The sequence below is a fragment of the Schistocerca americana genome, chromosome 4, assembly GCF_021461395.2.
Source record: "Schistocerca americana isolate TAMUIC-IGC-003095 chromosome 4, iqSchAmer2.1, whole genome shotgun sequence".
In the NCBI taxonomy this organism is placed as follows: domain Eukaryota; kingdom Metazoa; phylum Arthropoda; class Insecta; order Orthoptera; family Acrididae; genus Schistocerca; species Schistocerca americana.
In genome coordinates this window covers 442,353,557-442,371,367 of record NC_060122.1, presented here as the reverse complement: position 1 = coordinate 442,371,367, position 17,811 = coordinate 442,353,557, and the positions used below count along the sequence as shown (strand labels likewise).

Here is a 17,811-nt window from a genome sequence, read left to right as displayed (position 1 = left end):
ATTAGACAGTCAACAGGAAGATGGTCTGAGTACCGTGCACAACTGAAGGCACACTTTGTTGTGCACAATGTTACAGGTACAGATTGTATAGTAAATTTTCTCTAAACTGCAGATATCAATGTGTATCACTTGCATTCCAAGCATTTCTCAGAGTCTCATTTGGAGACTGACTATGAATGGTTAGTGGATAAGATTAATGCCTATTTTGAGGCACAAATTCTTATGGTATTGTTAGATACAAGTTTTTCCATATGCGGAAGCAACTGCACCAGTCACACTGATAGAGGACAGCACAGCTTAGTGGCCTGATGCAGTACTTTTTGACAGTCTTCAGGTGATGCTATGTCACAAGATTCCATCATGCAAAATGCGTTGGATGCTAGAATTTGAGCAGACTTTCTAAACTCGCCAGATCCTAGCCAAGAAAAGTGCTAAAAATCCTAGAGCTGCATGATACTTTTGACAGTGAAGAGGTAGATTTGAACAATCTGGCTATTTCTGCCATTAAGTGTAATGGTACCCATCTATTTCTGCAGCACCCCAATACAGTGTGGCAAGCCAGGAGCAGTTATCATTGTTAGCCATGCAGTCAGTGTGCTACTGCAACAGGATGCACTGTTAGGTCTTGTCCACAGTGTGTCATTACATATGAATGTAATGAGTGCCCTTGCCAGGAATCAAAATATTCTTTCTGTGGGAAGCAAGACAGTCAAAGACAGTCAAATTTTTTGTAAATATGCAGATTGCTAATGACAGTGGTTGACTGCAGTTGGATACCACCACTTACGTCACATTCCTCAACAGACGGACGTATGCACATATGTACCCCCTGGGAAACACCTTGGCAAAGCAGGCTGGCACTACTCCCACAACCTACCTCTTGGGCAGCACAGCCTATATGTCAAAGGCTTGGAAATCTTTCCTGCTGTGGCATGCTGGCTGCCGTGCCAAGCAGGCCAGATACTATTCCAACACAATAAGCCTGTTGTACTGGGTAGCCTACACATTGGAGGCTGGAAAACTGTCTCCTGCCCCTAATATGCAGGCTGCTCTCCAACACACCTGTCATGCTGGGCTGCCTGTATGGCAGGGGCTGAAAAAAAAAAAAAAAAAAAAAAAAAAAAAAAAAAAAAAAAAAAAAAAAAAAAAAATCCGAAGTTTCTTGGAACAGCTTACTGCAACTGTACCGTCCTGCATCAATTATCTGGATGACATTGTCGTTTTCAGGATGTACTCCCACTGAACATTTAGCAAACCTTTAGTGTCTTTTCCAAGAACTTAAAGACACCAGCCTGGAGTGTAACAGAGATAGGTGTTCCTTTTCCCGATGCAAATACAGTAGTTAGGGCATATTAACACTCATGGCATCCACCCTTCACAGTCACATAGATCTACTATAATGGATCTCCAGCCCTTCACAATGTTATCAAGATACCTAACATAGTGCAAATTATTCTTGTTGTGGGAGTCCTACAGCTGTCACCACATCCCATATCTCTCTCTCTTCAAACACCAAAATTTCGTCTTTCTTCCTCATCCTCTTCTATTCCTCTTCTCTCTACCGCTCCTCAGATACCACTTAGCCACACTTTCCATGGTCTTCCTCTTCTTCTCCTTTCAGGAGGTTGCCATGAAAATACTCTCTTGGACATCTGTCTTCATCCATTCTTGTGAAATGTCCAGACCATCATAGCTGTCTGTCTTCCACTCTAGCCACAACACTATGAATGTCTCCTTTTTCTTATGTCCTCATTTCTTACATAATCATGTTGAGAAATTCTACATGCTTTTCTGAAGTGGTCCACTTCTAAAGCTCTAAGTCTCTCTATTTCTTTCTTTGAGTTCCCAGGACTCACTACCATAGCTTGGTATTGATTCCTTGGACAGTTTGTATAAATGCATTTTAACATTTAAACTCATTTTTGAGGACCCAACTACTGGATTTAATTTTTGGATAGCCACTCTTTCCTGACCCATCCAATGTTAGGTATCTCTGTCACATCTTCCACCGTGTGATATGATGTTACCCAGGTACTTTAACTCTTTACACGATTTAATAAGACGTCATCATCCAAGTTAGTTCCCTTTCTCCGCAATATAAACATCTGTCTTCCCAAAACTGATTTTCGAACCCCACTTTTATACTCTTCCAACAACTTCCTAAGCAAATAAGATACGTCTGGTATTTTTATCATCATCCTCTATAATGACCTGATCATCAGTATAAGAAAGTGTAGTTCTCTAATTCAATCTTGCACTTTCTACACCACAGATCCAGTGCCTTCTGCACATCTTTAATAAGAGAGTGGAAGACAGACAGCAGCCTTGCTTCAGTCCTTTGGTTATTCTGAGGGCCTCTCTAGAAATTTCTTTCCCCACTTTATTGATACATTGTGCTGACTTGTAGAGGTTTATAATGCTTTTTACATAAATTTTTGGCAGTTCCCCTGACCACAGAACTTTGAACAACAGCTTTAGTGACATTGTGTCATGTGCTTTCTCAAGATGGGTGAGAACCAAATGACTGCTTAAATTCCTTTCCAGTCACTTCTCCATGATCTGTATTCGAGTAATGATGTTATCTACAAACCACCAGCCTGTTCTGAAACCATTTTGTTCTTCCACTTCATTTACAAACTTCTCCATTTACTCATGATTTGGTGCAACAAACTTTGTTGTTACTTTTCTTTTATATAAGGGGCTTCGATATGGTAAGTTCCACTCTGCTTGAATTCCCTCCCCCTCAATACCACATACATTTATAAAATACACTGAAGGGCCAAAAAAACTGGTATAGGTACGCATTTTCAAAGAGAGAGAGATGTAAACAGGCATAATACGGTGCTGCGGTCAGCAATGCCTATATAAGACACCAAGTGTCTCGCGCAGTTGTTAGATTGGTTACTGCTGCTATAATGGCAGGTTATCAAGATTTAAGCGAGTTTGAACATGGTGTTACGGTCTCCACACAAGCGATGGGACACCACATCTTGGAGGTAGCGATGAGGAGCGGATTTTCCTGAATGACCATTTCACGAGTGTACCATGAAACCAGGAGTCCAGTAAAACATCAGATCTTCGACATTGCTGTGGTTGAAAAAAGATACTGCAAGAACAGGACCAAGAGAATCATTCCAGGGGACAGAAGTGCAATCCTTCTGCAAATTGCTGCAGATTGCTGGGCCATCAACAAGTGTTAGCATGCAAACCATTCAACAAAACATCATTGAAATGGGCTTTTGGAGCCAAAGGTCCACTCGTGTACCCTTGATGACTGCACAAAACAATGCTTTACACCTCGCCTGGGCCCATCAACACCAAATTTGGGCTATTGATTACAGGAAAACATGTTGCCTGGTCAGACGAGTCTTGTTTCAAATTGTATTGCATGGATGGACGTGTATGGATTTGGAGACAACTACATGAATCCACAGACCCTGCATGTCAGCAGGGGACTGTTCAAGCTGGAGGAGGCTCTGTAATCGTGTGGGGCATATGGAGTTGGAGTGATATGGGACCCCCAATACATCTAGATAGGACTCTTCCACGTGACACATACATAAGCACCCTGTCTGATCACCAGCATCCATTCATGCCCATTGGGCATTCCAACTGACTTGGGGCAATCCAACAGGGCAATGCGACACCCCACATGTCCAGAATTGCTACAGAGTGGCTCCAGGAACACTCTCCTGGGTTTAAACACTTCTGCTGGACGCCAAACTCCCCAGACCTGAACATTATTGAGCATATCTGGAATGTCTTGCAACAAACTGTTCAGAAAAGATCACCGCCGTATTTATGGACAGCCCTACAAGATTCATGTTGTCAATTCCCTCCAGCACTACTTCAGACAGTCAAGTCCATGCCACATCATGTTGCAGTTCTTCTGCATGCTCGCAGGTGCACTACATGATATTAGGCAGGTGCACCAGTTTCTTTGGCTCTTCAGCTTAACTTGCTTAAATATTCATACAGAATGCTTGGGATATACCTCATGAACTCTAACAGTACATTTCTAGGCGCTGGTGATTTCCCAATCTTCAGATGTGTAGCCACCTTCGGTACTGCTTTCCTAGTTATATTCTTATCTCTTCATCCTCCACATTCTCCCGTATCTCCCACTTTATTTCCTTTTACTCTGTCCTGTCTTATGTCAGCAAGCCTTCAAAATGCATCTCCCACTCGACCCAGCTGATATTCAGCATGTTTCCCTTTGGTTTTATAACACATCTCTTACACTTAACATGGTCACTTCGTCCCCATTTACAACAGTCGTATACATAAATTTCAGAACTACCACTGTTTCTAAGAAAATATAGCAGATATGTAGAGTGGATGCCATTCAGTAAAAGGTCTGCTGAACATTTTTTAGCATGCATATGAAGACTATATCACATTCTCTTCATGTTATCCACAGTTTTATTATAAAATTGTAATCTTTACAGGGCAATGGTCAGTAGAGAATGATTACCTATCTTGATGATGAATTATCTCTCAATACACAGCATGATCATTTTCCAGTACATCTGCTAATTAAACCACAGTGAAAAATTAAGAGGCTGCAGTGTAAAAACTATCTGACAATAGTGACTAGCTGAAACGATATTTTATTTGCATGAACTATCAGAGCCCACTCTTTTCTGAGTTCCAATGAAGCCTAATATTTCAAATGAAATGCTATATAAGTACTCCAGAATAATCACCACCATTGTTTTCATCACAAAAGTTACCACTACTGAACTCAGTAATGTAGGAACTGAAATTTAAAGTCCTCAAAAGGAACAAAAATACTCTAATAATCTTCATGATAAAATCTTTAATTTTATCACTCATGGGGATGGAAGCTAATCAGTCTTGATCTTGTATAGTGAACTATCCTAGAAGTCACATTAGATGATTCCAGAATGTAGTAAGACAAACCATAATTATGTAATATTTCACATATAAGAACACAACACACAAGTGGCAGATAAGAGTGCACAATTTCACAATTTTATTAGGAAAGGAAACCATCTAGTAAATTCTTATAAACCTAACGTGGGAATATACTACATGAATCATATGTGTTACAAATCATGGAATGATAAAGAATTTAAATTACTTAATGACTATGTGGAAAGAGGCATCTCACAGTGCCCACACCAACTGCTATATCTTGAAAACCCTAAGTATAATACCCTTCTCAGTTTCCATGAAAAAGGAAAAATTCCATTCTTGATACCACTGCATAGTAGTACATTTCTAAAAGCTAACTGTGGTATGTGTAACTTTGTTATGTTGTAAAACTTATATTAAACCAAGAAGTGCTCAAACTGATTACAATTCAAACTTTCACCCACAACGTGTTTAGAATACTGACAAATTTTGCTCCTGCTGAGACATGAATTGTATAGGATCTGTTCGCTGACACTCCACCACCACCATCATCGCTGAATAAAGAGGCTCCTCTAATGTGGTATTAGGGTGGGGGTTGGGATGTGGGGTGGGGGGTGGGCCAGGGGGTGGGGGGTGGTGGGAGTTGTGGCTGAGGGGTTTTATCACCTTTTGGACACACTGACACACAAAATTGTTCCTCATGATTAATCCTTCCACCCGAACTGAAATTTAGAAAATTCTATAAGCCCTACACATCTAATAAGGTCTTGCATACCTCCACTGCACATCTCATACCTGCTCACCCACACATCCCTACTTTCTACTTAGAAACTAAAATACAAACCTGGCTATCTCATTGGACCAAGCCTCAAAGTTCCAAACAAACACACCTCAGTCCTCATACACTACAATCTCAAACACATAACACATAGCCCCCAACACCCCACCACATAAAAGACACCAACCACTTCTCATAACAACCCAAATCCCTTAACAGCCCTCTTCCTCTCAAATTCCTCTTTGTCCCTATCCATGCACTCCTAGCTTTATATTAACAACCCACATGCACACAGCCTGTTAGCCCTTTAACATGACCTCTTCCAACACCCATCAGAAACTCTCCCAGAAACCTCACTCACTGTCACTATCGAACTACTTCGTTGTCCTTAAGAACTTCACCTTTGAGATCTGAGTGACAAACAAATCTGGGTGACTCCAAAGGGAATGAGGAATGTCCACTCCATCTTATACCAGGTTATCCATGGGTTGCATGACTGACATCCCTCAACTAACATAGATCGTGTCCACTGCCTTAGTACAGATTAACCGATTGTATTTTTGTGATCTGGGCTCCTGCAGAAGTACAATGGTCTATTTCCCACAACAGCTTAACTCCTATTCAACTTAAATTCACTTGCTTCTTCTCCACATCCAAAGCAAACTTCCGAGATTTTGACCGCCATCTCAGAGTCTCCTGTACCAATCTCAGCCTCTGTCAAATCAAGCAACAAGAAACAATCTCTCCAATTCAACAGCTGTCATTCCTTATGTGTCAAACACTGCCCCTCCTACTCACTAGGTATTCATGGTAATTTTATCTGCTCCAGCATCAAATTCCTTAATACTGACATTTGACCACCACAGCTGCCCTTTAAAACAAGAGCTGGACCCCTCACCACCTTTTACTATCCACGGTCTCTAACAGTTAATTAGCATACTGATTTTTCTCAAATTAAGCCATAAAATGAGATCATCTCCCCAATATTTCCCACATGCCATCCCCTGTCACATTGTCCTACTCTAGAACTCTGAAACACCTTAAACTACATGAAATTCCCAGGTTCCTATCCCTGCAATCATTCATGCTGTCAAATCTGTCCCAAGCATCCATCCACTACCACTTACCCCATCCCCACCATTGGCAAATATTAAAGACACAACAACACATGAATACATTCATGTTCATCAACTGACATGTTCACAGCACAGCTTTTATATATCACACACAGAAATGACAAACCTCAAATGAACTTAATGCACGAATGGATACAGGGTAACTGTCTGCCTTGGGGACATCCATTGCTCAATCACTAAGCATGACTCAAGAAAAATGAATGCCTGTTACACCACATGGGATTTCCAACTCTTTCCATTTTATCATACCATCTCTGAACTGAAACTCTATTAGTGTTTGCTAATGTACTAATTTGATTTCTTTTATCTCTGATTCCTCATCCTCACTGGTCCCTTTCAGCTCCACATCTGAGTGACCTGCCCTGCCCCCCCCTTTTCCTTCCTTCTTCCAAGTTTCACCAATCAATGCCTCTTTTTTCCCCCAATGAACAAAGATGAAGAACTGAAAGCCAGGCTATCAATTTTCTGCTTTGATACTATTGGCAGTATGAGGAACTGCACCATATGTAGGTAAATACTGGCTATCGTTCCTTCTCTTTGTAATTTTAACATTATCAGTATAATTGCAATTTTATAGAATTTTACTCCTGTTTCATTGTTTACAAATGAACAACTGTAGGCATATAAATGTTAGCTCTTACATTACAAAGCATTGGTTTTTGAAGTGTCTTTCAGATGAAATAATGTGCCTGCCCATGAAACCAAAACCATTTAAGGCTACTCAGAGTTTTAAAGTATGGAATATTGCAATAATGTTACCAAGAACTTCAATATCTTTTCTTCATACACGTCATATACAAAGTACAGTTTGCTCTAATACCTCTCATTCACACAATGTCCTTTCGAAGCTATTACAATACTACATTATATTGGCTCACAATTCCAAGTATGTCATTTCAGATTTTTCGAGGCAGATGTACCCACATGTTGGGTATATGAACAATATAGTTCAGGTTACAGGCTCACAACACATTCTGAATAACCATTCTGATATAAATAAGAAAAGAATTACTGCAATGTGTACTGGAGGCTATTGAAACGAGCGGATTGCACAGGAGTTCGTGTTATTTAATATTGTCCTTACTAGCAATAAAGATAATTGTGAAAAATTAGTGTGGAACAAATCCCACAAATACAGTAACTTGTAGGTAGTCAGGAGAACTATGCTACATGAGAGTGATGTGCAAGCATAGTTACACTAGGATGATTTAAGGGACATAGTGAATGATACAATGAAGCCCACTAGACAAAATTACACAAATACGGATGGAAAGACAAGATCAAAGTTGATATTATTGGCTGACCCAGTGATCTACGAACACACGGAGAAAGCTGTGATGGCAAAATAAGTATGCAATAAGGAGCACATTTGAAGATGGAGGTCCTACAAGGAAAGTATGACTACTCCATGAGCTTATAACCTCTCAACTGAATAAGTGCTCGAATGTGGACAAGTACATCAAAAAATAATATCTACATCAAATTGACTAAGGAGCACTCAGACAGTCCTGATGAATGAATTGACACATTTCTGCTAGCAGGACTGTCCAAAAAATATGCACTCACGAGTATAGGGTTAGAAAGCTCGATTACAGGAGACAGCGCAAAAGTAATGATTCTGCACGATGTCAAGAGTGCATCAGATAGCCATACTCTGCAAAAGGAGACAGCTTCAGCACTTTAAGTATAAAAAGAAGAAACCAGTGAAGTGCTACAAGTGTCAGAGGATGCGTCACTTTGCATCCTTACACAGCAAAAGGCTGAGTACAAAGGAAAAACATATGTTGCAAATAGCCCAAGAGAAAAGTACTACTAACTGAGGGAAGGCATTCTACATCTATCAATGTCTTTGAGAAAATGGGTAATAAAGAACCAGAATGGATTTTAGATTCGAGAGCATCAGTGCATATTATTACAGGTATGAAAGCTCTTGACATGGCTGCCAACTGTTACAGATTGATCATAACTGTTATGGCTTAATCACCTTAATTACAGAGTTATGGGAAGTTACTAAAAAATTGCAGAAATAGACATTTCATAATTTGATGTTTAAAAAAATGAAAAAGGTAATGTTTACATTTCACTAATCATATGCTACTAAAATGTTTTATAGATTTTACTGATTTCCTTCCTGAGTACACAGTAAATCTGTCTATGAATGATTTCAGATAGTAATAAACCTGCTTTTGAACCAAGTGATGTCCCAAGGTTTACGACATTTGTCTGAAACCTGTTGCATTTTTTATAACCGGGCGACATCACAAGATGCACATTTCACCCATTTATCCATACTTATTAATACACACCACACTGACACTCTTAGTAATGGCCATCTTCTCTAATTTTTTAAATTGTGCTGGGAGTAATTTTGTGATAATCTGTAATTGGTGGCTTTATTTGTCTTTTTAGAATTCAAAACAATGTTAGCTACAAAGGATTTTTTTAGCTATTTTGCCAAAAATGCAAGGAATTCTATGTTTTCTTGCTCCTTTGGAAGTTGTTAATAGTTTCTCTAACAAGCCTGGCACAAATGATACTGCGAGATTAAACAGTGCAAATGATAAATAGACAAAGTGAAAAAAGTAATAGGGTGGAAACTTCTGTACCACTAGTCATGGATTGTAGTAAGAAGGAACATGAAAAATTTAAAGTGAAAAACGATCACAATAAATAAAAGTTCTGTAAAAGAAGACCTAAGAATTTTAGCAAATTCAGATAGTAATGTTGCAAAATACCAAGGTGTTAATACAGTAATTGTCAGTGTAATTAAAAAGTGCAAGTAAACAGGAATTTAGGAACAGGATAGTACAGAATGCCAATGTTTGATAAAATGTCCAACATGTATTCTGTACAGTGTGTTATGAGACATTTCTATAAAGCATGTTGGTTGTGATGACTGCCACCATCATTTTTTGTCTTAAGGCCATGTGGATCAATAAACCCTTAAGCCTTCAAATACATCATTGTCAGTATTTGAAATAAAACTGAATGAGGAAGATCCTGAAACGCTTTTTGGTTCATTTATTCCCTGCCAATTTCTTGTGCAGATCATACTTCACAGCTGTTCAAAAAGTGTTTCCCAATTCTCAGACTGGTAAAAAATAGTCATGGTAGAAATAAAACAGCTTAAGTAGAGCGCATCTTTGCACTCTATCTGCTTGTCAGAATATAGCAGCAGAACATTTAAAAGTCAACCCTTCTTCTCTTGTAATAAATGGTAGAACAGACATTAAAAATGTTAAACAAGCAAAAATGTTCAACACAATTCTGGCAAAGGAAGTTTTACTCTCTTTAAGTGACAAGTTGTTATGAAAGAAATTCCATGAAAAAATTGCATTTCATTTGCATGAGGTAATGCAAATATGCAAATACAATGTCAAGAAATATAAAGGGAGTTGCTGCCCTTTTTTTTTTTTTTTTTTTTTTTTTTTGAGAGTTCAACAACACACAAAAATAAAAGCTTGTTCCTGCTAGTTGCTTCATTTAGCTTCACAAACAGGTGCAAAAAGCCTCAAATATTTTTATGCTGAAGAATTTGCAATGGGCATTTACTACTTTTTCCAAAAAGTTCAAAAGGTAATCTACTTTTAAACTTCGCCAAAATATATATAGAACTAAACTCCATTATATACTGAAGTATGTATGTACGACTTGGCTTTCTTTGCTCCAATCAATAGAAAGAATAACTGAACAGTGGAAACCCCTGGAAAATTTTTCAGTGAGGAAGCTTCAAACAAATATGAATAACTCTCACTTGACTAGAGTACACCCTCTTCTAAACGATTCAGTTATTAAGCTATATATTCTTTTTATTTTTCTTCTCACTATTTACCAAATCAAGTGGACTCCTCTAGAACAAACAGCCAGTAACTCAAACTTCAGAGCACCCTAAATACCTTATTTACAGATGTGATAGAGAGGTTTATCAAACTTTCTGCAGTACTTACTTATGGCTGTCAGCTGTAATTGAAATTTCAAAAATAATTAAATAAATAAATAAATTTTACAAAGTGTATGAAGATATTGCCATTGGTGTAGGCACTATAAGCTGTATTTGTCATATTAAGTTTGAAAAGCTTGTATTACTAAATTTCATGAATATACCAGTCTCTCTCCCCCCCCCCCCCCCCCCCCCCACTGACTCAAGCAGTTACAAAGTCTGTTCAAAAATTTCCAGAACTTTGTCCATACAATTTTTCTATGCTTACCTTTTACTTATTGTGCATGGTCTCCTTCAAAATACTCTCCTCCACAACTGACATATAACTCCCGACACCGTTTTCACTTTTGGAAGCAGTCTTGGTAGGCCTCTTGCTGGATCATACAAAGTGCCATCTGCAAATTTGCTTTTATCTCATTCATCACTGTAAACCTTCATCCTTTCAATGTGGTTTTCAACTTTGGAAATAAAAAAAAGGTCTGCAGGGATCATGTCTGGAGAATATGGTGGATGAGACAGCACAGTGATTTCGTTTTTTGTGCAACAGTCACGCATCACCAGCGATGCACGTGTGGATGCGTTACCATGATGCAACAGCCATGAATTGTCTCGCCACATTTCAGGCCATTTCCTTCTCACATTTTCTTGCAGGCATCGCAACGTGTCCCAATAGTACCATTGATTAACAGTTTGTCCCTGTGGCATGAATTCAAGATGAACTAATCCTTCAAAGTCAAAGAAAAATACCAGTATGGCTTTGATATTTTACCTGATGCGCTTCTTTTGGCCTTTGAGAACCTATCCTGACCCACTGCAAAAACTGAACCGTGGTCTCCATATCATAACCATAGACCCATGTCTCATCGCCAGTTATGATTCTCTTAAGCAACATGTCATACTCCAGAAGCTCTTCACAGATTGTGAGGCGAATGTCTTTCTGGTCTTGACACATGTGCCGTGGGATCAACTTGGCGGCATCACCACGCTTTCCAAGACGATGTGTCAAAATCTCATGATATGATCCAACTGAAATGTTACAGTCTTCTGCAATCTCTCAGACAGTAAGTCTTCAATTGGCACTCACAATTTCATTGACGTTCCTGCCATGAGCAACATTTGTAGATGTCTAAGGGCTTCTTAAACAAGGGTCACTTTTGGCTTCTGTCTGGCCATTTTTAAACCATGTGAACCATCTGTTAACATTGAGTACAGCTTCAGCACTCATCACCATAGGCTTCCTGAATAATTTTGTGTGTCTCTATAAAGGTTTCCTTGAGTTTCGAACAAAATTTAATGCAGACACACCGCTCCTCTAACTCTGCCATCTCGAAATTTGCAAACTGCGTGGCACAATGTTCTGCTCAATACAACAATGAACAATAACTAAACAGACATACAACATTGAAACTTCCAGAAGTTACACATTAAATAGAGTTGTGTGCAGAGATGCCAGCTGCCTTTCGTTCCAACACACCATCGGCGCAAAATTACAAATGTTCCGGAATTTTTTAAGAGACCTCGTATATCAAAGATTTCCACTAGATGATGACTTCATAAGAAAGTTTTAAGATATTGGATCTAGAAGTAGTAAATCTTTTTCATCTGCTGTCAATTTGAATGAGCTATTTCTCGATGTTCAGAGTGGAACAAAAATTACAATTGGAATTTTCAAGGTACTAATTTGAGGACTTTCCAACAGTAAAAGAAGAGAGTTGATATTGCTTATGGCAGGGAAGGCTTGGACACCTAACAGAAAAGGTATGTCATTAATAAAGGATATGATAACAGGAATGGAAGACTGTGGTAAATGCAAGGAATCCAGTGAAATGTGTATACAATGGAAACAGAATGGATTACCCTTTAACCCTAATAAAAGCAGTATCACATACATCTTGCAGATAGTACATATGGGATGTTTGTGGATGGATGGATGGAGTGTCAGTCTACAGGAGGAATTCATTACTTTCTTACATTTATAATTAATTCCTCAACATACGACATTTTTTAAAAAAGTTCTAAAGATCAAGTGAGGGACATATCTGAGAAGTTTTGCAACATAGAAGAGGGAAAATCACGAAAGAAGATCACAACTGTCAGATCTGATTACAGAACACAGTACCTCAATCAAAAAGAACAAAAGAAACATTATAAGAAACTACAAATTATACACAATATGTAGGACTACTGCTGAAAAAGCAAGAAGTATATTATCTGATGCTGGGTTACGTAAATGTTTTTGGGCAGAGGTGGTATCAACTGTTATGTATTTGAGCAAACAATCAAAAAGCTGAAGTACATATAAAGTGTGCACAGGGAGAAGCAAAATCTAAGAAACTTTAAAATTTCTAGATGCGAGGCTATGGCACAAATCCTGAAACAACATCAGGAACAATGAGACTCGAAGTCTAAAAAATATATTTTGGTAGGCTATCATAAAGGCTCAAAGGCTTACCAGCCCATGAAACCTACAAATAAGGAGACAATAACCAGCAGAGATGTATTATCTGAGAATTATAAAAATAAAATAGAAGAGAGCCACCAAGAGATTATAATCACTTTATTAACTTCACCAAGTTTAAGAAATATTAATTCTGGAGAAGAAACAAACTGAAGAAGAGGAAGAATAAGATGGCCAAAAACACAGATACATTCTATGAAGAAGTTCTAGAAGAGAAAAAGAGGAAGAAAACATTTAAAGACATTCTTCTCGAGCACCTAAACCTATTATATATTATAGTTATAAGATGTACATAGTCCAGTATTTTCAAGATGAACCCACAACAGTTAAGAGGATAGTAGTGGTCTAAATTCTCAACAACTGAGAAAAGCTATGGAAAAAGAACTGGAGTTATTTCTTCAAAATGAAACTTTTGAATGGGCTGAAATGCCAGAATGGAAGAAAATGTTAAAGGCACAACAGGTATTTAACACAAGAAGTCCTCAAAGCGCACCACCAAAATATAAAGCATGACTAGCATTCAAGGGATATTCAATAAAATGGCTGAATAGACAAGTGCATCATGTAGATGCTTCTAGCCCTAGCAATGAAAGAATATTTACAAATCCACTTAATGGACATGAAGAGAGCTTGCTTAAATGGGAAATAAGAGGAAGAAATACATGTGATCCCCCAGAAACAGTCAGAAAATCTCATCTATAAAAAGGCAAAATTTGGTGGTTGTTTAAATGCATACATGTCTCTTCACATGGATATTACTGGAACAGATGTTGCCATAAAATCTTGGACAAAGATGATATTAAACAATCCAAGACAGATCACAGTATCTATGATAGAGGAAGCAATCAAAACAATGGCTAAGAGGATCATTTACAAATAAAGATGAAATGATGTACAATTTTAAGAGGCATCTCCAAACCAAGTTTAACATGCATTACCTGGGAGGGTATGGAGGGCGTTAAAAATACAAGGCAGAAGAGTTATTTACAGACCAATCATCATACACACAGAAAGTATTTGGGGAAAAAAAGGGGGAGGAGGAGGATGAGGAGAAGATGATGATGATGAAGATAACTAGTATGAGTAACTGTAATCCCATTTAATTTCCATAGCGATGAATCGGATGGCCAATGAAGCTGATGTGAAGTGCACAAATGCTGCAGCCCAAATGAGAAACACTGAAAGCAATTAAAATATTTAGATATCTGAAAGGTCCCACTGACTATAAAGATACTGCAAAGAGGAAATATAAAACGCAGGAGCCATAGTAATGCAGACTGGGGAAGTGAGTGAAGAATACACAGTCCACTATTGGATATGGTTTTAGATTAATGAGAGGACTTATATTCTAAAGACAGAAAACAGTAACACTGAACACTGTAGAAGAAGAGTACGTGGTTCCATCACACGTAATGCAAGGAAGGTTGCAGATCGTAACTAATAAGTGAGATACAGACTCTTAGCACGCCAGAATTTTCTGTGATGTCAAGGAAGCTATAGACTTACCCAAAAATGTCACTGGTACCAGAACCAAACAATCAATATAAAGCACATATATAAGTGAACACAGAGCAAAGGAATACTAAGGTAGATTATTTGTGCACAGAAGATATGTTGGCTGATCTATCGCAACCCTTGAACAGGGACAAATTTCAGAATATTGTCAAACAATATGGTTTGATTGTGAAAGTGACATCCAAAATATACTTTTCCAAAGGTGATGTCTGGGATATACAAACAACATTTCTCATATGTATGTATCAGTGAGAAAGTTTACTGCACAGAGTGTAATAGACCTCTCTGACAATGAAACTTCCTGGCAGTTTAAAACTGTGTACCAGACCGAGACAAACTCAGGACCTTTGCCTTTCACGGGCAAGTGCTCTTTCATCTGAGCTACCAAGCATGACTCACACCCTGTCCTCACAGCTTTAATTCCGCCAGTAACTCGCCAGAAGTTTGGAAGGTAGGAAACGAGGTACTGGTGGAATTAGAACTGTGAGGACGGGGTGCGAGTTGTGCTTGGGTAGCTCAGATGGTAGAGCACTTGCCCGCAAAAGGCAAAGGTCCCGAGCTGGAGTCTTGGCCAGGTACACAGTTTTAATCTGCCAGGAAGTTTCATATCAGCACACACCCCACTGCAGAGTGAAATCTCATTTTCTCAGACAATGTTCTCTTAACTCTGTGATGCAGTCTTGGTAACTTATGTCTTTCCCACAAGTTCTATGTATTCTTGAATGCTAAAATATAATTTTCCTCATTTATACAAATTAATATTCAGACTTACTTATTTCACCGCAGTATCACTAACCGCCAATGTCGTCTGGGTTGTTACACTACACAAAGTGTAATGTAGATGGCACTCAATGTGCTAGGGTGTGATATTAGCCCACTGAAATCTTGTCTATTGTGACAAACTGATCTGTAGCATAGTCCAAGATCTAGGTTAGGTTTGAAGAGAAAATTTATGAGAGTTGAAGTCAATGTATATAAATGTAAAACAAAGGTTGTGGCAAAACATTGATCTGTAATGTAGCTGGATGTCTACATTTGCACCATATTTAATGTACTTTTCTTCATAAAAACTAAAGCTGTTAACTGAGACAACTGTACTATACAACAGAATCTCCAGTGTATATTTTAGTACACTGGTGCATATTACGAATGCATACTGTACATAAAATCAAAAAATTGTAAGGTGGGATGGTAACAGTAGCTATCACTTACTCAGGATCATCACACAGGACAGCTGAGATCGCCACAATGGTCAAGGGCTTATCATAGGAATGATTCACGACTTAATTTTTTAGAAATGTTTGGTGAGATTTTGCTATGTGAAGATGAAACTGAAGTTCTTTTTTTTATTCTCCACTGAATGTTTTATGATTATTGTATGTTATTCTCAAACAGCCCATATGTAGAAATTTACCACACTTCCATATTCAGCAATTTTCTAATTTCTGTTCTCCATTTACTGCCAAAATGGAGTTATTAAATATATATATATAGTTGTTAACTGTATAAAACACAGCTCTTAAGGTAGCCTATGAAAAATATGGTTTTTATCTACAGTCTAAATCACTTCGTCAGATCAACTTCAAATTAATTTGGGTATGTGTAATAAGATTGCTTGCTGTTAGTAAAAGAAACATCTACCTGTTCAGATGATAGAGCTGGAGCTGGTAAACCTGCAAGTTCCTTTAAATTTGAACTAGTGTCTTTAGCAAGGTGCCTCGTGTAATGTTGTATCTGATGTCTGAAAAATGAGAATAAGTATCAATTGTATTTAGAACTTGTCAACACTATCAGTAAATTATAAGCCAAAGCACAGCATATGCTTCTGGACCCAGTGAATAAGCATTTTAAAAAAAGCTTACGGACACATACATGATTCAATCATTCATTCATGAAGTTTGATATCAAATAGAGCAAAAAAATTTGAAAAGTTTTTGGGCTAAATAATACTATATTTAGCACAAGCAATTACTGCTCCACACAGAGAGTTACATGCATGATGACTATTTTATGGCTTCTGCCAACGAGTTACACATTACCATTATGTACCTGATACTACAAGATAATACTCACAACTGGTTGCGTAAATCCTGAGAATCCTGAGGCGTCCCCAGTTGGTTAACCATCTTCTGCATGGATGACACTACATAACAAACATTTTATACATTAACATTACGTTATATATTACCTAAATCAATTGTCAAGTAGTCTAGCTAGTACAAACCATTTTTTGATATCTTTTGTATGTTGGTGCCAATTGTCTGTGCCAGCTTTTGGAAATCTTTCTCTCTTGTTGGCCCTCCATTATGATAGGATGAAAACCCGTAATTGCTTTCCATCTCAAGAGAACAGGCCCACGCCTACAAAATTTAAAGAGGTTACAAATAGTCAGCAACATTCTTATGTAAGCTGTACGTCATATTACTCACTCAAAAACATAAACAACACTAATAAAACGCCTGACAAACATAAACTAACAACTGCAATAGTATCATTGCTTCAACTGTCATGAGGAAGAATGTTACCTGTCACAAATGGCCAAGAAGTTTCACAGCGCCAAAATTAATTAAAATATACGCCCGCCTACTCTAATAAAATACAAGACTTGGCTCCCTCTACGCAGAATCCACAATGACTTCCGCAAAACACATTTTCGTCTCGATCTAATTAACCTGCACCAGAATATTGATCACAAGCAAAGATGTCATATGACTTCATGTTTTGACGCTCGTGACCACAATTTCGACGTACTCATCTCTGCAATCTGCAACAAACCGAGACAAGTTTTTATCTTCCATACTACTGCGAAGGAAACGCTACGAATTACCTAATAGTAATGAGATCCTAAAATCATTTCAGATTTATTTATTTATTTATTTTATTTATTTTTTTTTTTAGTGCTGATTTTCGTGTGCAGGATGACTGAAACCACAGTGGATCCCAAGCTCTCATTTAATCTCAAAGATGCATTAAAATTTCCTACAAGACATAAATACAGTTCCAAAATAAATGTAAACTACATAGCGAAAATTAGCTCTTTCAGTCAATAGCCCATGTGAATACTGCTTATAGTGACCACTGTGACCAAGTCATCTCCCTTCCTAAT

The 17,811-nt window shown here is 38.0% G+C and overlaps 1 protein-coding gene across 2 annotated transcripts in view; it reads right to left on the bottom strand.

Annotated features, from left to right (window-relative positions):
• Positions 1-17,443, bottom strand: part of LOC124612959 (syntaxin-12-like) — a 58,197-nt gene extending 40,754 nt beyond the window's left edge. The window contains exons 1-4 of one of the 2 annotated variants that reach the window (XM_047141482.1): positions 17,231-17,443; positions 16,930-17,065; positions 16,779-16,848; positions 16,347-16,446 (exon numbers count right to left, since the gene is read on the bottom strand). In XM_047141482.1, coding sequence (XP_046997438.1) covers positions 16,347-16,446; positions 16,779-16,848; positions 16,930-17,044 — 285 coding nt within the window. In that variant the 5' untranslated portion in view covers positions 17,045-17,065; positions 17,231-17,443. The remainder of the gene's footprint in view (positions 1-16,346; positions 16,447-16,778; positions 16,849-16,929; positions 17,066-17,230) is intronic. The other variant, XM_047141481.1, reaches the window with a different exon arrangement.
• Positions 17,444-17,811: the final 368 nt, after the last annotated feature.